The sequence below is a fragment of the Zosterops lateralis genome, assembly GCF_965231275.1.
Source record: "Zosterops lateralis genome assembly, chromosome: 20".
Lineage (NCBI taxonomy): Eukaryota > Metazoa > Chordata > Aves > Passeriformes > Zosteropidae > Zosterops > Zosterops lateralis.
This window is the reverse complement of record NC_139780.1, coordinates 7,847,595-7,873,684: the sequence shown is the minus strand read 5'-3', so window position 1 is coordinate 7,873,684 and position 26,090 is coordinate 7,847,595. Positions and strand designations below refer to the sequence as shown.

The window sequence follows — 26,090 nt, the reverse complement described above, 5'->3', positions numbered from 1 at the left end:
CTTGAATATTTTTGAAAAATCCATTACAACTGTGAAATTAAATTGAAATGAGATACTTCGTGTGGAGATGAAGGAACGAAATGCTGGCTTTACTATTTAGGCATGGGGTAGAACTCCCCATCCCAGGTTCAACAAATGCTTCCCTGGAAGTTGCTGGTCTCTGGCACAGATCCCACCTCAGGGCACTGAGGGAGCCCCTGGGAAGCTCCTGCACCTGCCCAGCCCTGGCAGGGCCCAGCCAGCTCCTTCCATCCCTCTGCTCCTGGTGGGGCTGACGGGAACAGGGTCTCTGTCCAGTGTGAACATGATGATCCATAACCAAACATATCCAGGTCTGAAGAAGGAACTCCCCCAGCCTGCTGCCAGCTGGTTGGGAATAAGGAAAAAACCAGTTCTGAGTGTGTTGTGGGAGAATCCTCCTTCCCTACTGGGGGAATGGGCTGCTGGGCACAGAACCCCTGTGGCCCCCGCTCCAAACACAGAACTGGGGCTGTTCCATACCCAGGGGAAATGTCTGGCTGCTCGGGGGGCAGCTCAGTGGAAGGAATCAGATCCCTGAGTCCCTGGGCTGGTGCAGAGTGTGGGGGCAGCTCTGCAGACTGGTTCTGCCAAGGGGGTGCTCCACAAACACCTGATTCTGCTTTTGATGGTGTTATCACTGCTGGTGTTTGATCAGGTAATGGATGGCTGTTGGCATTGGTTAAATTCCGATTCTATCTATGGCATGTTTGTTATGGAGATAACCAAGTGTTTTTTATGATGATACAGTTCCCTGGGCTGAGCACAGAGTTGTGAATGTGGAGGTGCTCAGTAAGCAGATGACAGAGGGTTGTTACCTCAGGGCACCACACAGCCCCTTTCTCATCTCCAGTAATTCCCAGTTTCACTGGGATCAAAAGCCTTGGTGAGGGGTGTCTGCAAGGTACGAGTGGAGCTGGCAGCAGGTGTCACCAGGCTGGGCAGGGTATTTTAAACCCTTGTGCTATATATGGCCCTCGGTTATATTTCAGTGACAATATTAAACTTTAAAAGGATGAGTGGAAGGAAAGGAGACCTTCAAATTTAGTTACTGCCAGGAAATAATACTCGGCACCACATAGTTGTCATTCTGCAGCAGACAGAGATTATCCATAAACCCTGTACCTCCAAAGTGAAGGAGAGTAATAAAGCCGACCCCAGGCGCACTTTGAACTTGGCTACCTCTGATTAATTAAGTTTTTCCTTCCTTGAGCCTGATTTAGTACTTATGCTCAGAATGAAGGATTTAAGTTAAGAAACTGTTGAGAAATTGAAGGACAGCTCTCATCCCCTCTTTCCCATCTCATCCCCTTCCCTATCACATGCACACACATGTGGGTAGCAAAGGGCTTGATGTGGCTGCTGAAAATCAGGCTCTGAGGGCATTCCTGTCCCAGAATTCTTGTCATTCCTCCTGCAGTTGCACCACTTTTGCTGTGGATTTTTATTCCTGCCAAGCTTGAAATGTCAGCAGGGCACAGCAAACATCAGCTAATTCTGGCTGCAGGTCTCAGGGCAGTGGAAGGTGTAATAGTGATCCTGCATTTATATGGAAAGTAGGAAGGTGTCTGTGCAGCTCTGGAGTATCCTCCTTTCATTCATTTAATGACAGAGCTTCCTGGGACATTTAAAATCCTTCTGTGGCAGGGCTGAGACTCAGCACAGCCACACACTCCACGTTCAGAGAACTCCTGTGCTTCCCACAGAAGCCTGTCTCAGTATGGCTCCTGATGAGAAGTGCAAATACGAGGCAGAATGGCCCAATTTTGTGTTTGCTGCTTTGGTACTTGGTGACCACATCGAATTGTTTAGGTTTAGAAAGAGTTTGTAGAACACAGTTGGGAATATGTTTGCTCCTACCAGCTAAATGGATTTTCCCATGTCCTGGGAAGTCAGTCAGCCCCTGGTTTCCTGTGGAATTGCTGTGCCTGGTGCTGAGTCCCAATTTACATTCAGTGATTGAGAGGGGCTGTACCTGGGTAGTCAGATCTAAAAAACTTACCCAAAATCATTCTGCTTATCCCTTATTAGACTGCCTTAACCCACTTTTTTTGGAGGAGAAACAATTGTTTAGAGTAATGAGAGAGTTCTGTTTTGATTGAAGGATGTACAATAATCTGCCCTGAATCTGCTCTGCTGCATTGTACCAAACTCACTTATTTTCTCTATATTTGTTCATAGTCAAAGCATAAATAATTCAGCATTTTGTCTCTCCCTGTGAATGTGAGAAGCATGCTTGCTGATTCCAGATCAGATGGAGCAGTGATGTTTATTACTCTGATGTTGGGGAATGATTGTTGCATATTTAATATCACCATAAATAAAGCTCCTGTAGCTGTGCTCCCACTCGTGGGATCGGCGTGAGGCTCCCTCTGAACCCTCTGATCTGCAGCCCTCAGAGCTGTGCTGGGATGGCAGCAGAGCCTTTGCTTGCCCACTGTGACACAGGCCATGAGTGACAACAGCCTTTCCAGCATGCCCAGCCTGGCTGGCATCCACCAGCCCACAGCTCTGCCAGCCCCACCTGCTCCAAAGTCATTTATCTCACCCAGAAATACTCAGAGACTTGCACTGTGTGACAAAGCAAATAGCACAAGTAAAACAAACCTCATTAAAATAAAGTGGCTGGATGATAAGGGGAATACCTTTAACAGCAGTATTTCTTTTCTTCATTTTATCTCACTAATGCCTTTAAAAACTGCCTGAAAGTATTTTATAGTAATTACTGAAGGAGCTGGAGTTTTTAGCAGTCTTGTAATGGGGAGCTGAACATCTCTGATTTTACTGGCTTGTTTTCAAAGTGTGGGGAAGACACCAGGCAGTGAGTGAGGATCTGGGCCATGTCTATTATCCCTATTTATAATTAAAATTCCATTTGAAGTGTGGCACAGGTATTGCAGCATCCTGCAGTCCTGGCCTGGGTGTTGTGCCATCCATAACAGCCTTGCAGGACTTTGTTCCAGCACCTTGCTGAACTCCAGCTGGTCACCCAGCACCGTTTTCCATTTTCTCCTCTAAAATTCCCTCCATGGAGAGAAATTCTTGTACATTTTACAGAAGACACTTGCCAGAATAAAGGGAGCGAGGCACTGCTTGGCAATGGTGAAAAGCAAGGGAGAGAGCGAGCTTTGTCCATGAGCCATTTGCAAGCCAAGGCTGTCCCGCTGGGTCACATTCCTGTTCTCTCAGCCTTGGCCTGGATTGCCTCTTTTTAATGGAGTCCAGTGTTCCCAGTCTTTCCAAACTTGTTTTCATGTTTGCAGCAAGCTGGGAGCATCTCTGAGAAACAGTTTGTGTGGCTGTGATTGAGGGAAGGAATGTCACTGTGCTGGAAGCAGAGACCCTGCAGACACTCCGGCCCTCTGAGAGCCAAGGGATGGACTTGGCTCCTCCTTGGAATGTTGAGGGCTCCAAGAGGACCCTTGCCAGTGTCACAGGGTGGATTGGGAGGTGACTGTCCCCACCGTCCCCACACACCATGCTTGGATCTGCACCACGGAGCCATCCCAGCGCCCGGAGCGCTCTCAGCAGGAGCTGAACCCACTGATGTGCTCCAGGAGCAGCTCCTCTCCCTCTGGGGTGCAGGCAGTGCAGCAGCACCAAGTCTTCAATGTAAAACTTGTCCCTTGGCACCTGCTGATGTGGTCACTGCCCCAACACAGCACCATCAGGGTGACAGAACCATGCAGAGGGGGAAACTCTCCCATCCAGCCCCAGAAACTCCCCCATGGCCATCCATGCTGGCCACTGCTAAACAGATGTGGATCAGAACTGCTCCAAAGCCTGCCTTTAACTGGCACACAGCCATTTTGCTTGTTCAGTATTCTAAAAGCAGAGTTAATAACTATTTTTGTCTCTATTCTCATTTCTCACGTACATATAAAGGCTCAGTTGATGTTTAGCTTGACAAGCCAGGCTGCAGTTTGGATGCCAAAAATCTCCAAACTGTCATGGAGGGAGACAAGGATAAAGGAAAAAAGCAACTTAGATAAAAGGGCTGTGGACTCAGAAATGCTGCATGTGGCACACTTCCCAATCCTCAGAGAAACTTATTAATTCACATTGTGGAAGTGTTTATGGTGCACAATTCAAGTGGCTTTCTGGCTCCACTTGGGATCTCACTGCATTTAGGAAGAAGTTGCTTTCACACTTCTATAGGCAAAAGAATTAAAAAGTTGTTTTGTTTCTTAAATGTATAAAGTAATAAAGTGCTTAAGGGATGGCATAAGGGAAGCCACATGTCAAAGGCAGGCCAAGACTGTTCTCAGGAACTGCACATCAGCCTAATGCAGGGAGGTTTTTATTGGCTTCTCCCAAACCACAACATTCAGACTTGGATATAACATTCAGTCCTCTGCTGCATCCTTGCAGCTCTCAGAACTGAAACTGATTTTTGCCCAGACACTGGGCTAACACATTCCTCCATCTCCAATCACTTTAGGAAAAACAAAGCTAAAAAAAAAAATCCACAAGCGAAAAATCTTAAGTTATTATCCCATCATTTGTAACGTGGATGTGAGTGTTGTAGGCACTTAACAGACAAGGCACTTGGCAGCTTTTCCCAAATTCTCCATATTCTGTGTGGCAGCTGCTGGTGCATCTGGATTTTGCAAGAGCTGTAGGTTGGAGAGGCAGCCCTGGCTGGGCACGCACAGCCCCGCAGTGAATCCCATTCCCCGGCGTGCCTGTGGCTCTGCGGGGCTGGCACTGGGAGCCGGCAGCCTTGTCCTGGGCTGGGGATGGAGTCAGGGAGCTGCAAACACAGCAGGGCAGAGCAGGGACTCCGGGGCTGCTGACAGGAAATGCAGCTTTGTGCCTGCTTTGAGACTAATGGGCGGGAGGGACAGAACTGCTGCTTGTGAGGAGAGCTCCAGGAGTGGCACTGGGTGAGGTCCCGGGGCCATTCCACCCCGGCAGCCCCGCGTGGGCTCTGCCTGGGGCACAGGGTGGGTATCCCCCACCTCTGCATGGGCACAGGGTGGGTATCCCCCACCTCTGCATGGGCACAGGGTGGGTATCCCCCACCTCTGCATGGGCACAGGGCAGGTATCCACCACCTCTGCATGGGCACAGGGTGGGTATCCCCCACCTCTGCATGGGCACAGGATGGGCACCCCATGGCTCTGCATGGGCACAGGGTGGGCACCTCACAGCTCTGCAGGGACACAGGGTGGGTATCCCCCGCCTCTGCATGGGCACAGGGTGGGCACCCCATGGCTCTGCATGGGCACAGGGCAGGTATCCCCCACCTCTACATGGGCACAGCCCCATGGACCCCTGGGCAGCAGCCCGGGCAGGGGGCAGCTGTCTGGGGCAGTGACTGAGCTCCTGGCTGGGCTCCTGGCTGAGAAGGTGGCACAGCTCTTGCTGAAATGAGCTCCCCTTTCACCTCAGTTGTTTCAATTAAATCCCTGGCATTCAGCTGTGCCTGTGGTCGCTGATCCTGCTCTGCATCCCCCTCTGTGACAGGGACATCAGGAGATGGCTGGGGCTGCTCTCCTGGAGAGGACAGTACCATCCAGGGCCACACAGAATGTCCTTTTCAAACAGCTCCAGTTGTTTCATGAAACCACTTTAGGCTTTAATGCTGCTGGTGCAAGATGGTGACATCAGAGGCTGTTTGTGATGGAGCAGGAAGCAGCTGGGACTGGTCCGGACCAGGATGGACTTTGCTTTTTCTCTGTTTAGAGCATGGTTGCTCATTTGGAAACTCACTTGATACTTTCAGTTTTGGTGCCCTGGAATGGTAGATAAAAGCAGCAAGCAGCCAGGCCCTGTCCTGGATCCAGGCAGGGACAGGAGGAGCAGCATGTCACCGGAGGGAGGTAAGCCACGCTCATCCCCGGCTCTGGGATGGGACATTCCCGGGCTGTGCCCACCCAGGCCAGCACCCCCTACTCCCCTCTCTGGCTTCCTTGCTGCCCACAGCACCTGGGAGTTCTGTGCAGGCACCACCATGGAGCTGTACATCAGTTCCAGGCACGGTGTAAATCCAGGGCAGCCTCATCAGCTCAGGAGCAGATTGCAGTTTTGTTTATGAGAACATACGCTGGCCCTGCGTATTCCCAGGGATTTGACCTAAGCTTAGCATCTGTCAGGATAAGAAAAAGTGGTTTAGTGCAGTGGCATAGCAGCAGTTCAGCGGATGGGCAGCAGGGCAGAGGGGATTGTTGGCTCTTCCCACTTGGACCATGGCTTTATATTCCATCAGAGGAAGTAAAAAATATTTGTGGAAATTGGTGTTTTGAGAAAAATAAATACAAGAACAAAATCTAAACCAGATCCAAACATTGTGCATTTTCTCAGAAGAAAGTAAAATAAGAATTTTGGGGCTCTGCTCTGCAGATTTAACCCTGCAGAGCTGGGAGCTGCAAAGCAATGCCAGTGGGGATGAGTGGAAAAGGCAGAGCCAGGACTGTGAGTAAGGAATGAACCCCAGCAGAAAAGAAGGTGTCTGTGCAACTCTGTTTGTTTAAACTGAATCTACTTTACATCAACTCAAGCTCTTAGTATGGCTGAGCAGTTTTAACTCTTCCTGTGATCACTACAGGCTAATGGCCTAAAATGAAGGTTTGCACATTAAGAATGGAGTAAAGTTGCAGGTGAGACAGGCACAGGTTACCTCAGGGAGTTAACTGAGGCTGGGCTGGGTTGTGGGGAGCTCTGTGGTGACCCTGAACATCTGTCACAAAGGAAAATCCTTCCAGGTTCTGTCTACAAAAATTCTGTACAACTGTGAGTGTAAAATACAGTCATTTTTGCAATGATGATGAGCTGGGTTTAATTTGGTTAATAACTGAGGCAAGTTAATCCTGTTCAGGCAAGGATCAAACCAGTTTCAGTGCATCTGTGTCAGTGCTTTGCATCTGTCTAACTAGATTGATTTAAAATAGCTTGGTTAGAAAAGGAGGTTGCTTCTACTGTACAGCTCCTGAACTGGGGCTCACACCTGCCCCTGCTCCTGCCTCCATTCCCTTCCACAGGGTGAAGCTTTAGGTCAAGCTCTCCTCTGGCTCCCTTGTTTAGAAGATGAGGGTGGAGATATTCATGGGGAGAAGTCATTCAGGAATCTCCACGTCCCCTGGTAAAGTGTTTCTGGTCAGGCTGATTTCCTGGGTCTGGACTGTCTGGCATTTCCAGGAATGGCTTTGCAGCTCCTCCTTTTGCTGGCAGCCAGGCTCTGGGTCCTTTCCCAGGCTTTGTGCCGAGCTGTGGGCTGGGTGCTCGGGGCAGGAGCAACAGGAGCCCCTCAAGCTCAGCAGGGCAGGGCTCAGGTGGAGCCACGGGGGCTGCAGCTTCCCAGGTGAACTGTCAGCAGCAAAGCTGACATGCTGCTCATTGTCTTATTTTAATTAATGCATTATTCAGCCAGGCTGAGACACTCTGTTCTTCTGAGAGCTGATTTAGATCTGCAAAGCTTGTTGCCACCGTGGCTGGCTCCGTCCTGCAGGTAGCAGAAGGCCCAGTGTGCACAGACATTGGCATTCCCAGACACATCCTGAGTGCAACACTCTCCCCGTGGCTGCAGAAAGTGCCCAGCCTCCCTTCCCTGGAGAGAGCAATCCTGGCTGCAGGCTGAAATCCAAGCCACCTTTCAGTGGAATAGGCAGTGTTTCCATCTTGGGGAAGCCACATCCATCCTGTGGAACCCCAGCTGGCTCTGAGCAGACCCTGGCAGCTCTCACAGACTCCCTCACGCCCCTGTCCATGTCTGCAGGGGAAACTGAGCCACACAAAGGCAGAGCAGCCACACCAACCCTGTGCAAGAAAAGACAAAACCTGTTTTTTTTCAGTCTATACCTACTCCAGGTATCACTGTGATATTCTGTCAGCTCTTGCTATACAGAGATTTATATGAAATCGTTTCTATTCCATTGAAGCAATTTTCAGAGATTAATTTTTGAGGGTATTAGCATTGATTCCTGAGCACACGTGCTTCCTCCTCCCGCCAGTGGTCCATATCCAGGGAAAGCTGCATTGTCTGAGCTGGAGGAAAGCTCACTTGCCCTAATTTATTGAAAAAATTAATTTTAGATTTAAAATGGGGTTTTCATTTATGAACCCCACTCAATCTGTTCTTCACTCCTGAGTCTTCACCCTGACCTTTCCCTTATCTGAAATCCTCTGGGCTGTACACTGTGTTCATTAGTGAAACTTCCAGGAGGGAGCAGCAGGTGTGGGCTGTGGATAAGGACTGCACGCACGCCTGGCTCTGTGCTTATCCAGGTACCCCTGGCAGCTCCTGGCTGTAATTTAATTTAGGGCAGTGCCAGGATTTGGACTTTTTTTTTAAGAGTTTTTTCACAGTTTGTAAGTTTTAATAACAATTTTTACATCAGCTCTGGAAGTAGCAGCCTTTGGCATTGCATGGAGAATGCAGTAATGATACTTGCACTTAAAAAAATGAGCTGGAGAAGTGATGCAGTGAACCTCAGTATTGCCAAGTTTAATCCCTGCTCGTGGAGTCTGGAATGGTGAGAGTCAGGATGGCCCAACAAGGTCCCTGGGGCTGATCTGGGTTTGGTGCAGAGCTGTGCCTCACACTGCTCCGGGGGAAACAAATAGGTCATTCCCAGAAAAAGCCATAGAAAAAGGACCTCTCATTTAATCTGAAAATAAGGTTCCCATGAGAAGGATGTGCTTTTTACCCATCCCTAGAAGACACTAAAATCTATCTGGCTAAAACACAGATAGCAATTGGAAGAAATTAGCTTTATATCCTGGTGCCAGCTATGGATAAAAAACCACAAACAAACTCTAAAATGCTTCGAGCTTTTCTTCTTTTTTATTTAAGGGAAGTTCAGCAGTAGCAAAAAAATATTTTCCCAACTTTATTCTGATTATAAATTTTGCATTCTTTGGATATGGCTTTTTAAGAACATCATTTTGTTGAACATCATTCACTCTCCAGAGTCAGCTCTTCCCTATTAAACTGAAGCCATTATACAGGCCAGTATTGTTAGACAGAAGGACAAATCACAGGAAAATGTAGCTTAGATGCTAAAACATCTATTTGTGTTTGTCAGGCTCAAAGTCATTTGCCCCTGGTACCCCTCTGTAGTTTAGATTTGAAATTCAAACCTTGACTCCTGTAAATGCCTTGGCTCAAATTGTGGTTGAATGTTAAGTGGTGTCTCTGAAGCGAGACTAATCGCACAGAATGATATTGGATGTTTGCAGGAATGGGACCTCACAAAAAAGGTTTCGAAAAATCTGCTGCTAATAACAGTGTTCTGTTTTAAATAAAACCTGCAGAAAAGATGAGTGGCATCTCAGTAAAGACAGGTTTCCTGTGGATTGGGATTACATTCCTAGAGGAAAGCCTAATGCTTATCCAAGAGAGCAGAAAAGTGAAGCTAATTATAAGCAGAAAGAGAAATTGGCCAGTCAGATGCACGGTCTGGGTGCTGTGAAAGGGGGCTGGAGGCAGAGTGAAATATTCTTGCAGTGTAAACACTATTGAAACAGTGCCCCATTTTTCAGGGGTGCTCGAGTCAACTCTGCCCCATCACTGCAGCTCAGCTTTGTGGGTCAATGCAGTGGAGAAGCAGCAATCCAGTACCAGCCAGTCAGCTGTGCAAACCCATGTATTGTAATGTTAATTGTGCTGGAATATGGGATTGTTCAGACTTTATAAAACAAGTGCATTTATGACATCAACCTCTATCTGTGGTTACTGTAAATTTGGAGTAGATCTGGATAATCACAATCCTTGAGGTTATTAGGAAATTGTTTGTTTCCCAGTGATAGACAGCATGGTCATAAAGCACAAAGCACTGGCTTCACAGTCAATAAAAAGTTAGAGATATCTAGGTTTAATAGCTCTGAAAAGTAAATATGCTGGAGTGGGGAAAGGCTGCTGCCCAGAGGGTTGGAGGCAAAGCTGGGACCAGAGAAGAAAACATGACCCAAGAAAAGGGGACTATATACAAATAATAACTGGGAATGGAAAACTTCCTGTAACAACCTGTGGAAAAATACTCTTTACCTGCCCTGACTGGACACAGTGGCTTTCCTTTCACAAATGCCATTTGTTGAGCAGTGAGCAGGGTGGGTGGTGCTGTCAGTAACAGGAGGTGTAAATGTGGAGAAGGGGTGTGGTGGAGGTCACACACAGTGCCCGGGGACAGTGCCAGCACTGCAGGGGCAGTCACAGCTCTGACTGTGCCATAGACCTCTGTATCACCTGCTGCAGACAGGGAACAGCTGTCTGCAGGGAAACAACACCTTGTGCACACGAGGAGTGAGCTATGACTTCACTGGAAGGAACCTGGATAAACCCTGGCCTGGACAAAATGAGCTGAGACTTTGATATACAAGTTCTTCTTGGTGGCAGTAAATGCTCCCTGCAGCAGTATTTGAACACTGAGTCAGTGGAATGTGGCTCCTTCACTGCCTGGCACTCCCTGGGGATGGGGTCAGAGCAGTCCCCAAGGCCCTGCTCTGCAGAGTTTTGTTTTCTCTCTGTACCTCCTGAGCCACAGGGGTGTCCTGTACGGAGACCAGGGAGGGAGCGAGGAATGGCCTGTGCATTCCAGATCTGTATCCCAACAAGTTTGTGTGTTTTAGACACCAGCCCAACCCCAGAGTGATCAGTGGGACAGGGGCACAGTGACACTCCCCACGTCACTATGGGAAAACACAGTTGTCATTTGCTGAGGTGAGTGTGGAGAGTCAATGTGCAGCATGACAGTCCCACAGGCTCCAAGGTCAAACGTTACCTCATCCCCTGATGCCTGGCTCACTTCCCAGTCCTGCTCAGACCAACTATCTGGAATTTCAGGTTTGGGACAGGGGGAATTCAGCTGGGCAGTTCCCAGCAGACAGAGCTCTTTCGCTGGGTCCTGCTGGTCATTGCTACCATGTGGAAGGTGTAGCAGAGCTGTGCTGGGTCCTTGTGTCAGCTGGAGCTGCCACAGTTCCCAACAGAGCCAGTGCAGGCTTGATGGGTTCAGCACTTCATTCCAGAGTGTCCTAATAAAGTGTCCAAATGTGCAACAGAGACTCTTGCAGTGCTGGGGGGCAGAGAGAACCTGAATTCTCCCTCTCCCACTGCCTTGGGTCTGCTCCGCTCTCCACCCACTGCAGGTGCGAAGGCTCGTTCCAAAGTTCAGGTTCTGCCTTTTCGTGCCTTGCCAGGGAGATAAAGGGGTTGGTAAAACTGTAACTTGACCTTAGCATTTCACAGCAGCCACGGAGATAAGCTGCTGAAGGAAATACAGAGAGCAAAACACGGATGGCTCTGGGGAAGGGGACCCCACAAGGCAGGAGCTCCATGTGAGGAGCCTGGCTGGGAGGCAGGAATGGCTCTGGATTGCTGACCAGGCTGGGCAGGCACCGTATTCTTGCTCTGCTACACAAAGAACCCTGTGCTGCTGCTGCTGCTGCTGCTGCTGCAGATTTGAGAAGAAGATTGACTGAAGCTGCCTGTTATTATTTTTGGCTAGTCCAGCAATGTATCAAAAACCTGACGCTGGGTTGATGCTGGTGCCCTACTTTATAGAAGCCCTGAAAAGCAGATCAAGGACAGCGAGCTTGTCTCTCTGCATGGCACCTGCCAGAAAAGGGTGAGAAAACTTCAAACCACTGGTGGGGGGAATGGGGGTGGCAAAAATGAGGCAAAATGTGCTAAATCCAGAGCGCTGTTTGCAGACGTCAAGGGAAAGGGGGTCTGCATGTCCTCTACTAAGGAGGGAAGGTGGGACAGGCAGAGGTGTTCTGCTGCCAGCGTGGCTGGTGAGCTGGTGCCATTGTCCCCAGGGCACATTGGGGACCAGTTTCCTCTGGAAGAAGGGACCCTGCTGGCCTTAGGTGACCGCGCTCCTTGTTAGCCAAGCCCGGCAATAATGCTGCTTGACATTTGCTGGATCCTTTGGCAGTGAGAGGGTCATGGCCACCTCTCTGGCTGAGGAGAGGCACGTAGGGGAGGCTGTGCAGAGAGTTAGTGTCGGAACTGGGCAGAGAACCTGCGAATTTTGACTCGTTTGTCAGTGCCGTGCACGGTGCGCTGGCTGGAGGGATGGTCCGTCTGGGAATCCGGTTTGTGCATCCCTGGAGGAGGCGAGACTCGTGTCTGCTGTCCCGGGCAGGACCTGCCTGTCTCCCACTCTGAGACCCGCTGCCTTCTCCTGTGCTCTGGGGGAACCCCGAGTATTCCAGTCGCTTGGGGATGTTTAGCACTCCTCTCCAAAGCTGACCAGCGTTTGCAGCCCAGGCTTTCTCTGCTGATCCGGAGCTGCCTCGCATGAGCTGCAGGATTTCTGCTTTGCTGCAGACATGGACAGCAGCCTCTGAAAAGTGGAAGAGGAAGCAGCCATCAGTAAGAGGCAGGGGACAGTGCCATGTGGTGGTTTTTCATTTACTAGATAGTCCTACTTTGTTCTTGATGAGTAATGGAGGCATTTGAACACGCCAGGATGACAGCAGCAGTCTGGCTCTGGGAACGTGTCGGCGTGGGCTGGCTGAGGATGGTGGCAGTCGGGACAGCGGGACCATGCCGGGCATCCTTCCCGTCTCCTCTCCGCCGCCTCACGCCTCCTGTGCCGCTCACCTGCTGCCGCGGGCCCCGCGTTCCGTGAGGCCGCCGGGGCTGAGCCCCGCACACGGGCCGGGCCGGGCCGGGTGAGCTCGGCCGATGCGGGTGCGGACCATGGCTCAGGCAGGGCCCGCCGGCTGCTGCTGCAGGCGCTACTCCCTGCTGTGGATCGCGCTGCTGCAAAGGTCAGTGACTCGGCTCTCCGAAAGGGGAAAGGAATGCGGAGCGCGGCCGGCCGAGGGCAGGGACGGGCGGGCGGGCGGCGCCGAGCCTTCCCCCCGTGCCGGGACAGCGGCGCCCGGAGCAGCCCGGGCTCCCGGAGAGCTGCGCTTCACCCCGGTTTATCTCCACAGAATGAGGGCGGGACAGGCGGGATGAGGCGGAGGGTGAGCGGCTCGGGGATGTGCTGGGCGGGGGGCGAGGGGCAGAACCCCGGGCTGCAGCGGAGAGCGAAACGCACCCGCGGACCCCCAGCCCAGCCCAGCCCGCGCTCGGGGGCGGCGGGCCCGGGGCGCTCTGCCCGGCTACAGCGCAGCCAATGGGCCGCGGCGGGGCGGGGCGGCGGCGGGGCCGGCCCGGGGCGGGGGCCGGGGGTGGCGGGCCGGGGGTCCCCGCCCGCGGTGGCGGCGGCGGCGGGAGCGCGGCATGGCCCAGCCCGGGCGGGGCGGCGGCGGGAGCGCGGCGGGGCCGGGCCCTGAGGGTGAGTGAGTGCGGGGCTGCGCGGCCGTGCCCGGGGTGCGGGGTCTGCCCGGGGTGCGGGGTCTGCCCGGGCAGCGCCAGCTCCGCGCCCGGCCCCGAGCGGCGGGTCCCGCACAGCGCCCGGGGCTGAGGGGCCGCTGAGGGGCCGGGCGGGCCGGGCCGGGCGCGGAGGCCGCCGCGCTGGAGGGACCGGCGCTGACAGCGCTCCCTCACGGCCCGGCTCAGCCCGGCCCGGCCCGGGGATGATGTGCGGCCGCGCTCCGTCCCTCGCTCCGTGCCTTCGCGGTTTGTTTTCATCCTGGGCGGCCTTTCATCATCCCCGGCCGGGCTCGGCAGCCGCGCTGTGGAGATGGGCCTTGCGGCTCCATTTCCGTCTGGCTGGTCCAGGAGGACACATCCTGCCTCGCCTTTGCCGCCTTGTCCGGATTCCGCCTCCGCGCTGATGTTACGCGAAATTGAGGTGATAAAAATCAAAGCCCTTTATCCCCACCCTGCTCCCCCCGTGGAAGGCGCAGCTGGGAGTTCTCCCGTGAGGGTGGCACGGAGCAGGGGGCTCTGGCCCGGTTCCTGGGGCCCGGTATTGCCTCTGCTGCCCTGGACGTGCCCCAGGGGTTGGGGGAGGCCCTGCGGGTCCCTGCTCGCTCCCGTGGCCGGTGCTGTGGGAATAACTTGTTCCCAGGGCTGTGCTGTGGCTCGGGCTCCACACTGGGGTGGTGCATCTGTCACTGCTGTTTGCATCAGATCTGGCACTATTTGGTCTGGTTTAGGCTGATGTGATAAAAAGGGGGTTTTTTTGATACAAGTGTTGATTTCTGTTGAAAGTGTCATGTTGATGTCATTCTGCTTATGGGAAAGAAAACATATTTGATGATTGAAATTCAGGTGTATTTCTGATCACCTTTTACATCCTGCTCCTGATGCCCTTTCCTTGCTTTTGCAGTTCCTCTCCTCTTGCACGTCACAAATGCCATCAGTGTCCTTGCTGGGTGTCCTGTGCAGGCTGCCCCTGACAGACTTTGCAGTGGCACGTTGTTAAACAAATACCCATGGCTCAGGTGAATGTCACAGGTTAAAATCATCCTTCAGGTTTGCTCTGGCAAAAACAGTGTTTGGAATCTGGTATGAGCTGACAGAGTCCTTTCGAATGTAATTAATCCTGCTGCCAGTTGAAACTGAGAACAGTCTGAAAACAAGGGCAGGCATTAATAAGTTTAATTACATGTCCTTTGTGTTGCTCAGGGAAGGTGTTGCATTAGTGAGGGCAACCTGTAACGCCAGGTTCCCATTGTGAGTGTGCTGAGCAGAGTTTCCCAGGCAGAGATCAGCAGCTGGAGTTCAGGGAATGGCAGGAGAAAGTTCAGGGCAGCAGAACAGGGAGAAGGGTGTGCTGCTGCATGCTGAGACTTCATCCCCACATCCTCTTCTACAGGAAAAAAAACATTCTTCATCATCTGGAAGCCTGCGAGTTCTCTTGTGTGCTGTTGGTGGTGGCTATTCCCATAAGGTCGCTTTCATATTTATTTGTTACATTGAAGCAGGATGAGGCACGGGGGAGGAAGGGATGAGAACTCCCAGCAGTGGTCCTGAGGTCAGCGGGAAGTCGGCCCGGCAGGGGGGTCACACAGGCACTGCTGAGCCCTGGGGAGAGCTGCTGTGGAGGAGAGTGGGAAGCAAATCAGAGCAGTCTGGGCTCTGCAGAGCTCAGTCCCAGAGTGAAGCAGCAGCAGTGAGGCTCAGGAGGGACAGTGGCACAGGGCAGAGCCCCTGGGTGGAGCTGGCAGAGGATGGTGGGTGATTTACTCCCATCTGCGACTGTTAAAATCCTTCTCCCATCTGATGGTGCAAATCAATTTACTGGAGTTGTGCACTTTGTTCTCAGTCATAACAAACCCCTAATCCCCGGGCTGGAGACAGATTTAGATTCTGTCTGTGCTGCCTGTGGATCTGCCAGGCTGTTCCACTGGACTTGGGCAGGGAGGACCCCTGCAGCAGGAGAGTGCAGAGGAGGGAGTCAGGGCTGCCCTAAAGAACCCAGCTGGGCACAGAAAAGAACTGTCAGCCTCAAAAAACTGCACACAGGGAATCTTTCCTGGCCAGGAGACGTGTCATAGAGTCAAATATGTAATTTGGGAGATCAAATCCTTCTGACACTGGGGAGGCATGCACACTGCCAGCTCTGCAGCTGGTGTCGATGGGACTTCTTCAGCTTAGGGCCTGGACTTCCTTCAGCATTCCCCAGTCTCCTCATGCTCTCAGAAAAGAACTGTAGGAGGTTTAAGAAAGGCTCTTCATTCTTTATCCCCCCATGTTTCAGTGTTAGGTTTTGTGTCTGCTCCATCCCTTATGCTGCCACCCACCAGATTCTCTGTTTGTTTCTGTCTCTCAAAAATAATCAGGAACATTTTCATCATGAAACCACAGGAGCAGCAGCTGAGTGGTTTCAGGCAGGTGAGGCTCTGAAATGAGGACTGACAGAATTGCCTCTTTGCAGCGCTGTTTGCTGCCTCCATTGCTCAAAGCCCAGCCCTGGAGTTGGGTGAGAAGACGATGGATTGCCTCTCCATGCTTTTTTTTTGCAAGTCTTCCCTGCAGTCCACGTGGTCCTGGTTGGATTTGGTGATACTCAAGTGGTTGTGGAGGGCACAGGCAGAGGGGATACATCCCTTCACATGGTAATGTTTTATGACTTTTATTATTTAGCACAACAATCCTGTGTGATTGCTCTCGGGCAGCAGAGCTCTTTTTTTAATAACCAGAGACTGGCTGCTGCTCCGCAGGACTCGCCGGGTCAGTGCCGGTAGCAGTAATGTTATTTCTCTTTAGAACTAATGTGGTCTTTTATGAGATTTTTTTTTTTCCTCCCCCCTTCATTTCAACTGAACTTTAGGCAAGTAAAAAGGGATTTAAAAACGGCCCTTGGCAAAAAGAACTGAATGTGCTGTTTGGAAAGAGGGTTCCCGCTGTGAGATGGCTCTGGGCAGCTGGCCCTTCCCAGCGTATTAAAACAAAGGTGTAGGATTGGAATTAGATCAGCTGACGTAAACCAGGACAGGACCTGGAATACACAGCGAGTTATTGGAGCAAGAGATCAGATGGCCCCACAGGCAGCATCTTCACAGGGATGATAGGGGGGTGAATGTGTACGAAGTACCCCTGTCATCTTGGACGTGTGTGTTCACTGGCAAATGGTGTTCCAGGTGTGTGTGGCTGTTGGGGATGGGCGATGGACAGCACAGGTCTGCAGGGACTCAGCTGTCCCTGTTGCTGAGGGTGCTGCTCTCAGGCTCAGGGCAGCAGCTCCTGGCCTTTCTCTTGCTGCTGGTATGAGGGGAAGTCTGTGGGAGCAGTGACAGGGACTGGCAAATGTTTTGCAGTAAATGGGCTCATACCACAATGCCGTGTCATTGAGGGACACGAGTGCTCTCTGCCCTGGAACAGGGATCAAAATGAAAGGACCATGTGCCCTTTGAAGGCAGAGGGGTGGGACAGAGCCCTGGGAGGGAGCTCTGCTCGTCCTGCCCTGCCAGGGCTGCTCTGGCAGAGAGAGCCATCCCTGCTGCTGAGATTTCCAACAGCTCTAATTAATGACATCTCCCCACTTAGCTCTTGATACACAGACAGATGCTGGGTTTTAGGGCTGGTTTGAGACCTGCAGCACTCTCCCTGCTCAGAGCAGCATCTGCTGAGAAACGTGTGCTGCTGACCTGGGCTGGATCCCAGTGGCCACTCAGGAGTCAGAGACATCGTGGGAGCAAGTTCTGCTGTGGCAAGGACCTGACAAATAACCTCCCTAAAAACTCCCCTTCATTTCAGGATTCCCAGAGGCATTCAGCTGAGCGTGGAGGGATATAAACACACATTTGCTGAATTTGGTGAGAGCGTAATATGTCCTGAGAAACTCTCCCTTGGTAATCCTTTGGATTGCACATCTGCACTCCCACCCGTGGCCATCCAGCTGCAGTGTTTTAAATGAAAAATAGACTCCGTTTGGTTTAATTTTTACAAAAATTCTTAGGCCAGCATGAGGCAATGCAATGTACTGAGTTATTCTCTTTGGTTTATTTTATCAGTATTTATGTTTGTCTAAACAAGAATGCAAGTCTCAGCTTGGTTATTTACCTTTTCTAATTTCATCTGTAAAATACAGAAATAAGATTTACCAGAACTGCCTTGATTCTGGGCTTATCTGGGCTGGGTGGGAAGTCTGTACTGTCAGTTCTTGAGCTGCTGGATATTAGTTCTGCACTCAGCATCCAGAGGTAACTTGATCTGTCTGCCTGTATTAGAGTTAATTTACAGTATCATTCAGAGGAAAAGGATAGGGACCCTTTTCTCTGAAAATAGTGTAAAATTGCCACAAAGTACTGGGAAATGACTGTGCTGGGTTCCTAAAGATCAATTTACTCACCATAGAGATGTGGGGTGAGTGGGCAGCTGAGAGAATGGCTAATGGCATGGAGAGCCTTTGCTGGGAACCTGGGGCTTCTGATCCAGCACAGGACTGTGCCAACCCCAACAGGGCTCTCAGGGCTGCGGGTTGTCCCCTCAGGAACCCTGTGCTAGTGCTGCTGTGCAGATGTTTCACTGCTGTCACCACAGCTGGTCCTGGCTGGCACCCTGGGAGGGGCAGGAAAATGTCCCAGAGCCCTCGGGCAGCGCATCCCCAGGCTGGGTGACCCTGGGGAGGAGGTGGTCCTGGCACTCTGAGCTGTCCGTGGAGCAGCTCAGGCAGGGAACCAGCCACAGGCAGTTCTGTTATCACCTGGGGCTTCATGCATGGCCTGAATCTTAATGGCAAATCTAGAGAACCACCTGTTTATCTGCTGCTGCCGTTTATCTGAGAATCTCCTTGGGCTGTTTTCTGGATCCAGCCTGGTGTGTGATTCACTCCAAGCGATGGATTTTGCATGCACTGTTGACATTTCTCTCTGTTTTGGTCAGCTTTATTCTGGAGAAAAACAAAACCCAACGCACACATCAGAGCAAGCTGGGAGTATACTGGGAGCATTGTTGTTTGGCTCATGAAAGACCATGTTGAGAATATCACAAACTCCCCTTATTGCTGTCCTTCCGTGCCTTTGGAGAAGGCGTCACACTCCCTTTGTAGGCAGGGACACTTGGTCTCTTTGGGGGCCCCCAAAGTGCTTGCCAGAGGTTTTAAAGGTCAGAGTTACCAGGATCAGAGCTCTGGCATAGGAACATCTGACGTGGTACAGACTATAGAGAAAGAATCTGCTCCGTTTGCACTCAAGTTATTTTTTTCCCTTGCCACTTTATGGGTTTGCTGTGTTTTCCCTGGGAGTACTTAACTATCTTTCCCTTTTTTTTTTTTTTTTTTCCTCCCCCTTGAGCTCTCTGGTTTTGCTTTAAGAGTTACAGCACCATTGATTGTATTGGCTGTCTCAAAAATGGTGCTCTGCTCACTGTCTGTGGGCTCCCTGCTGCTAAATGCTGCCAGTGGGGCTCCAGAGCATTTAGATCAATCGATAGTGCTATGACAGCTTTATTTTCCACACTGTCCCCATCCCAGGGATGTGTGTGACAATCAGAGAGAGCACAGGAGCCCAAGGCTTGTTGGTGACAGATCCTGATGTGGGTGTGTTTTAGGTTCTGGCACCACCAAAGCTCAGTACCAGGTGCTGCAGACCTGAGACAGCAGCAGAATGCACCCACACTGCTGCACACCACATGGGGAAATCTCGTTTAGGAACACCCCACACCTGGGGAATCTCATTTAGGAACACCCCACACCGGGAAGTCTCTCTCAGCAGGTGTAGTGGCCATTTAGAGTTTGATTCGGTTGTTCAGAGACCCCACAGTGTGCAAACCTCTCAAGAATTGACTCCTGACTATATGGGAGTTGGGAAAAAATTGTTTTACTGCTCATACCAACTTTTAGAGTAGAAATTACAAATTACAAATGGGACAGTGTAGCAGGCCCTGTTCTTCAGGGCCCTTGGTTGTTTCATGACAACATTCCCAGGAATACTGTGCAGTTGTTGCTAACAGATGTTGCTAACAGATTTCTCTGGGAAGGAGAGCATCACTGACAGTGTTCCGTGTTTCCTGCAGATCCCATCTAATGCCGAGGCTGAAAGAATCGCGCTCCCACGAGTCCCTGCTCAGTCCCAGTAGTGCTGTTGAGGCTCTGGATCTCAGTATGGAGGAGGAGGTGGTCATCAAACCAGTCCACAGTAGCATCCTGGGACAAGACTACTGCTTTGAGGTAAGGAGCTGTGCCCAGGCTGCTGCTGCCGTGCTGGGGCCGCCTGGGGAGCCAGGTGTGGGCTGGCACCTGGGGTCTGCCTGTTACCAAACATTGCTGCTCACAATTGCTACACAGAGAGCATTTCATAGACAGAAAATTGCTCCCATCTTTCCAAGGAGGATCATATCCACACAATCAGAGCAATGAGCTCCTTGTAAGCGCTGTCGCAGCAGAGCTGCTGGCACAGGTGCTGCACTGCTTAGGGCTGTGTATCAGCAGAGCATAAATTTGTTTATGCTCCTACAGTTGATGTTCATACAGATATTGGGAAGTGCTAATCCCTACTCAGTGTTCCCAAAGACATTACATGGTCACAGAGCCAGCCTGCTGCTGTCAGTGGGAGTGTGGAGGACTTTGTCTAGAAAACTGAAGCTTCCCTTGTTTGGGTAAATAGAAAAATCTGTGAGTATTTCAGATTACTTTGACATCTGTTATGGCATGTGGTAAGGTCTGTGCTAGTGGGAGGGAGGAGGACACATTCAACCCAGGCTGTGTCTGGGTAATTCAGTACAGGATATCTTGGGAATCATTTGTCCTGGATTGTGGATGGCAAAGTATTATTGCTTATGACAGTGGCTGAGTACAGATCTTGAAAATGGTTTTCTTACAGTACTGAGGTGGTGGATATTTGTGCTTCTGTGAAGAGCAGGTAACACCTGTTTGAGCTTGGACACAGAGAAGCAGATAAATGGTCTAGCTGTGCCTGGATTGTGCTGTAGGGGTGATGGGGCTGTCCTTGGATGGGCAGTGCTGGATGAGAACACATTTCAGTGTTCAAGAGGAATCAGACTGGAAAGATAAAGACATTTTTCTTTACTGAAATCGGCACATTTTGAAATAAGTGAGTTAAAAGATCTATTTCTTAAAATATAAGCGAGTAACATGAAAACAGTCTTACAAGAAAATAGCCTCAAACATAAACTCTCTAGCTGGCTGAGGTATAAATTTTGCAGTGCTGTTCATTCTTTGTGGAATTGAGCAAGTGCAATGGGTCAGGAGGGGAGCAGTTTTGTAAATTATGTGTCCTCTATTACATTCCACTCAAGAAAGATAAAATGAAGCTAGATGGAAAATAAATGTGACATCCATAATATAAGAGTTGTTTACCAATTCTGTTCAGCTCACAAGAGGAGAGGAAGAGATATGAACAGAACTTGTAGAAAGTTGAATGAGAGGGAAATTACACAAGCCATGCACTTGGAAGGAGGAAGAAGATTTTGGGGTTAAGTGAGTTGAATAAAGAGAAGTCACACTGTAAAAAAAGAACGTGTTAATTGCTGTTCTGCAAACCCTGCAGAGGAGAGGAAGAATGCCAGGAAACAACAGGGACATTGATCTGTCACTGGTGGCTGCTCACCAACCAGCTCCAGCAGGAGGCACCGAGGTGAGAGCTAAATGGCACCTTGTGTCAATGTCTTGGTCTCGTGTCTCCTGAGAGCCTCTTCCAAGCTGGGAGTGAGAGCAGCACTGGGATGAGTTTGCAGATCTCCTGGGATCCCTGTTGGGGGCCAGGCAGTGACTACAGCCCAGAGCACTTGGGTATCACTGATGGACACACAGGAGCTCAGGGGATGCCCTGGAAAAGCAGCCCTCCCCAAGCAATGCCAGGTGAGAAGGCCCTGCCAGGGTCCCAGGGAGGAGGGGAGCTGAAGTGTTCTCTGTGCAGTGGATGGGGAAGGTGCTGCCTCATCCCTGCCCCCTGAGGCTGTTGTGGAGCTGCTCCCTCGGGAATGTGCTGGGAACGGGCAGAGCTGCTGCCTCCAGCTGGGAAGTGAAGCTGTTGCTGGGCAGTGCCAGCCTTGCTCAATCCTTCACCTTCTGCCGGCCATGGGGTGGCCGGGCAGGGACGGTGCCTCGGGAGCTGTTCCTGTCCCCAGCTGGCCCGTGGCCACCGGTGCTCACCTGACACAGCTCCTGACACAGCTCCTCCCTCCCCCTGGAGCTGGCCCGGGGAACAGGCCGGGAGGATCTGACACGGCTGCAGATGGAGGAGAGCAGGTTTGGAGAGGAACTGGCAGCACACCCAGACGGAGACAAAAGCGAGAGGTGCCAAAGCCATCTGCAGTGGAAAACAACCAAGTGGCTCGTTGGGAGGCAGCTGGTGGATGAAGGTGCAGGGAATTGTTCCTCTCTTCTATCTCCACCACCCTGCATTCAGACGTGCTCGGCCTGCTCCCCTCAACTCTGCCAAGGAGCACAGTCAGCACCAGGGCAGGGCTTTTCCACAGACTGCATTTGGCTTTTTCTGCTCACTTAGTTTTGTGAAACTTGCTTTTTTCTCACTTGCTGAGTACTTGGCAGTCGGTATTTACTTGTTTCCTTCATTGATTTTTTTTTTTTTAAAAATTACTCAGCATCATCTTTCTCCTTGCAAGACTCCTCAGTCAGCAAATCATCCCGTGCCACTGCACGTGCTGGGTGTGCTAAATATACAGTGGGCACCTCAGCCAGTGCCAGAGGCTGGGAGCCCAGGCTCCCAGAGCCTAGTCCTGGCCCTGGTTTTTGGGGGGTTCTGGGCCAGGCAGGGCCATTTGGGCTGAGGGGCTCTCTTAGGTCTTGGCAAACCAAAGCCTTGTCCCCTTGCACAGTCATGCCTGAGCTGTCCCAGGACACAGCTAGGGGAAAGACAAACTGTGGTTGCTCCAATACAACTGAGCCTGTTTGCCTCATCCTGGCCTTGCCTCAGCAAGGGAGAATTCAGTGGAGCTAAATTTAGCAGCACTAAATTTGATCCAGCTGTGCAAACGTTGGCCACTGCTCGCGTGGCCCTTCGGATGCCTGGAGCTGCTGCAGGGCCTGGGGTGCAGCTGAGCCCTGGCTGCTCCTTAGAAAATCCTCTGGGCACTGAGTGAAGCACCTTCAGTGCTCACTTATCATCCCCTCTTACTCTGTGCATGTCCCTCCAAGTGAAGCCACCCTGTACCTTAGGACTGTCTTAAAAAGACAGGATTTTATCTGAGCAGATCACCCATCCAAGGACTGGGGATAATGAATAGGAAAAGTAACATTTCAGAAATTAATGAGTTTTATTAATTGAGTTTATCCTGTACATTAACAGCATTCCAGCATATCCAAAATCTTGATGAGACCAGAATACTCTTTTCATAAAGATAATTAATATCTCATGAAGATCATTAATGCCATATGATATTTAAGTCAGAACTCAAAGCTGGGATCTAATTGCAGATCTGGGGAAAATTACATTTTTGGTCACACATAGGTAGATGTGATCTTCAGCCTCCATCAGACCAAGACACACTTCATATCTGACATGCAATTTTCCCCTTCTCCCACTTCAGTATGACAGTTACAGGTTTTTTAGGTTTTGAAAGATCAATTTATAATTGGTTTAAAATTGAGTAATGAATTTGGCCATGATAATGGATGTGTTTACCTAAGTGTGGCAAGAAAATACAGTGACAGTCCTGTGTGCCAGCAGAGCTCTCTGTGGGATGGAGGTAACAGGAGCATTGGCAGCAGCAGAGAGGAGATGAGGCAGGGGCGGTTTGTCATGGGAGATTCTGAAGAAGCTGGAAATAGTCTGGAGCGTGAAAGGAGGCTGGAAAGATCACACTGCTGTGCCTGCTAGTATGGAGTCTGTTCTTGGAACTACAGGAGAGCTTGTGCTCCACAGAATGGGTTTTACAGGCAGAGCATAAAAGCGTGCAAGGACTGGGAGAGTGTCTGTCTGAAGGAGAAAGATATTCTGTCTGGAATATCAAGAGTTGGAAGATTCTTTGCGTTTTTTATGTAAAGACAGAACAGGCCTCTTCTCATTCTGCCCTACTCTGTGTTCAAAGGAAGGGATGTGTTCAACTTATCATTGAGGTTTGCTAATGACAAATCTTAGTGAATGCCAGCTCTGCTGTAAGAACAGGTTGGGCTTCTGGGAGATACATGAAATTAAAGGAGATTGTGTCTCCCAGAAGCTGATAACCCAGTGCACAGTGTGTAAACACAAACACTGGGAGATGATAAAGCACTCACAAATAACTCTGCAGGTTGAGACTGGCAGAAATGAAGCTCAGTGGGAGTTATTTAAAGAACCAGCCAGGTCCATTCAGCCTCCCAGCAGAGCTGCACAGGGTGAATATTGCTGGACAAAAGCAAATGCAAAGGGCAGAGAGCTGAGTGGCAGCTTGGGGAACATCTGTGTGTGAGGAGCAGGGACCTATTGGATTTGATGCCAAGGAAGTTTGGTGTGGGGGCACAGGAAGGTATTGGTGCCTGTCATTCTGGGCTGCCAGACATGGTACTTCCATGGGCTCAGCAGGGTTGAGTTTCCTTGGGATAGCAGGAATGTGAGGAGGCATAAAGGGGCACTTGCACCTCTGGAAACATCACTGCTGTCTGTGTGTTTCTTAAACCCTGGCTATGAACTCCCAATGGCCAGAGAAAGTCACACAAATACTGCAGAAAATCCCTTGGGATGAACCTGGATGTATGAGAGGTGAGAGGAGGGCTCAGCAGAACTTCCAGCCGGGCCCAGGTTGGGAAGCCCCCCTGGTTCTCCCCAGCTGTGAGCTCTGAGTGCCCCAGCTGGGCCATGAGGTGCTATGAGCTGTACTGCGGCCAGGAGTGGGGTGCACTGACCTGTCCCCATGATCTTCACAGCAAGGACTCCAGGAGCAGCAGGACACAAAGAGGGAAGGTGGGAAAGCAGCCTTTTCCAGCCTCATGTTCTGCTGGAAACAAGGAATGGGTTGTTACTGTCACAGGCTTTGGGCTGAGCCTGGAGGAATGCCAAGTAACCACTCAGAGTTCCAATTTATCTTTAGTTCATCTAAGGATTTGCACTCTCTCAGTTGTGGAACTTGGTGGTTTAAAGCATCACATGCATGGGGCCCATTATCTAGTGTTTTCTGGTGTGGAAGAGGAGAAATAATTGGAATTTGCTTCTATGATGATTTCTGTGACATACAGGGTTGTCCTGTTTTTCCGCCAGCCTTAGGGGCTGTTGCTTTATGCTTGGGTAAAGCTGTTTACTTAAAAAAAAAAAATAAAATCCACTAGCACCCTAAGCCTCTCTCTCCTCCCAAGCACACTCTGCAGTATTCTGGTCAAGACATAATCCTGTTCCTTTCCCTGTAGGTGACAACTTCATCAGGAAGTAAGTGCTTCTCGTGTCGTTCGGCAGCAGAGCGAGATAAATGGATGGAGAACCTGCGGCGTGCCGTGCACCCCAACAAGGTAGTGGCTATGAGGAATTGCCTCTGCTCTAGTTCAGTTCCTCCTTATTACATTTTATAGCCCAGCGCATGGGAGCAGCAGGGGACGTATTGTCATTGGAGTGAGTAAGTGGAACTCTGGGTCAGCCTTTTTCCATATTGCTTTCTTCCACAATTATATTTACAGACAAGCGCCAATTATTCCTTCCCCTCTCTTCTCAGCACATGCTGCTTCAACTCTTGCTAAGAATTGATCAGACCTGAAGAATCTTCAGTGTTGCTGTTACTGATGGTACTTGCCACTTCCACAGGACTTTCACCTCCCAAAAGCCGTGGGACAGATGTCAGGTGGCTGCCAGCAAAGTCACAAGGCTGCACAGTCTGAAGAGTTCATGTGTCAGCTCCTGACAGTCTGCTTTAGTGATGGAGGAGCTCAGATATCCATTTTCAGAGGCAACAGTGGAATGCAGCTTTCCCTTCTCCAGCCAGTCGAGGTGCAAAGTCATCTCCTGGGATTTACAGGAACAAATCCTTCTCTTCACTAGAACACAGGGACACTCAATATGTATTTTTATGGCCCACTAAGACTAAGTACATCCTAAAATAAAACTTACAGCTGCTCCTTCCCTGCTGTGCTGGAGTTGGCTGCATAGATTGGTCAGGATTAGTGCAGGATTCCACAGCTGATGAGCTCAACCAAGTCATCTTCTGCTGGTCAGAGATGACACAAAAGATGGGATCCTGTGAACTCCTCCTGGCTGTGCACACTAATTCAGTCCAGGCCTGGTGGGTTCTAAAGGGGGCCTCAGTCTCAGAGTTTGGTGTTCCCAGCACAGTGCCAAATGTCAGAATAAAAGATTTCCTGTAACTCAGAGTGTGCCCAGTGGAGGGGAGACGTGGCCTTCTACCTCTGGCATGTTCCCCTAGTGGAGTCCAGTGGCTCCAGTGCTTTCCAAGGGCTTTTCCTGGTGATCCTGACCTGAGAGGGCTCTGTGAGGTTTATGTGGTCACACTTAGCAGGAGAGAACTCCTGGGAATGTGGGCTGGGGCTGGGCATGTCACTGTAGCTTCAAGGTGCAGTGTTGAGTGGAAATCCATTTGGAAGTGTTTCCATCATCTCAAAACCTGCAGTGACTGGTGGCTGACTTTCCATCTTTGTTTGAGTTCACAGACAATAAACTCTCAGTATCTGACTTGATATTTCTGTCAGGAATTCAGTGTTCTTGTGCAGTTCCTGTGTGTACTTCCTGAACCTACAGTACCCCATTGTGGACTTCCAGCAGAAATGTTCCTGCCCAGACTCCTGGGCTGAGCAGAGTAAGCTGTGGCTGCTGTTTCAGTGAGGGGTTTCCAAACAAAACAGGGTTTGCAGAATCACAGCAGTGGTGCAGCTGCCAGTGCT

The 26,090-nt window shown here is 50.7% G+C and overlaps 1 protein-coding gene across 9 annotated transcripts in view; it reads left to right on the top strand.

Moving 5' to 3' along the window:
- Positions 1 to 26,090, top strand: part of DAB2IP (DAB2 interacting protein) — a 158,272-nt gene that overhangs the window by 101,137 nt on the left and 31,045 nt on the right. For 5 of the 9 annotated variants that reach the window (XM_083875888.1, XM_083875887.1, XM_083875890.1 and 2 more), the window contains 2 exons: positions 19,325 to 19,478; positions 24,612 to 24,710. In XM_083875888.1, coding sequence (XP_083732014.1) covers positions 19,325 to 19,478; positions 24,612 to 24,710 — 253 coding nt within the window. Of the gene's footprint in view, positions 1 to 5,763; positions 5,844 to 11,208; positions 11,586 to 12,832; positions 12,940 to 13,619; positions 13,713 to 19,324; positions 19,479 to 24,611; positions 24,711 to 26,090 lie in introns of those variants that run through there. The other 4 variants (XM_083875893.1, XM_083875891.1, XM_083875892.1 and 1 more) reach the window with 4 other exon arrangements.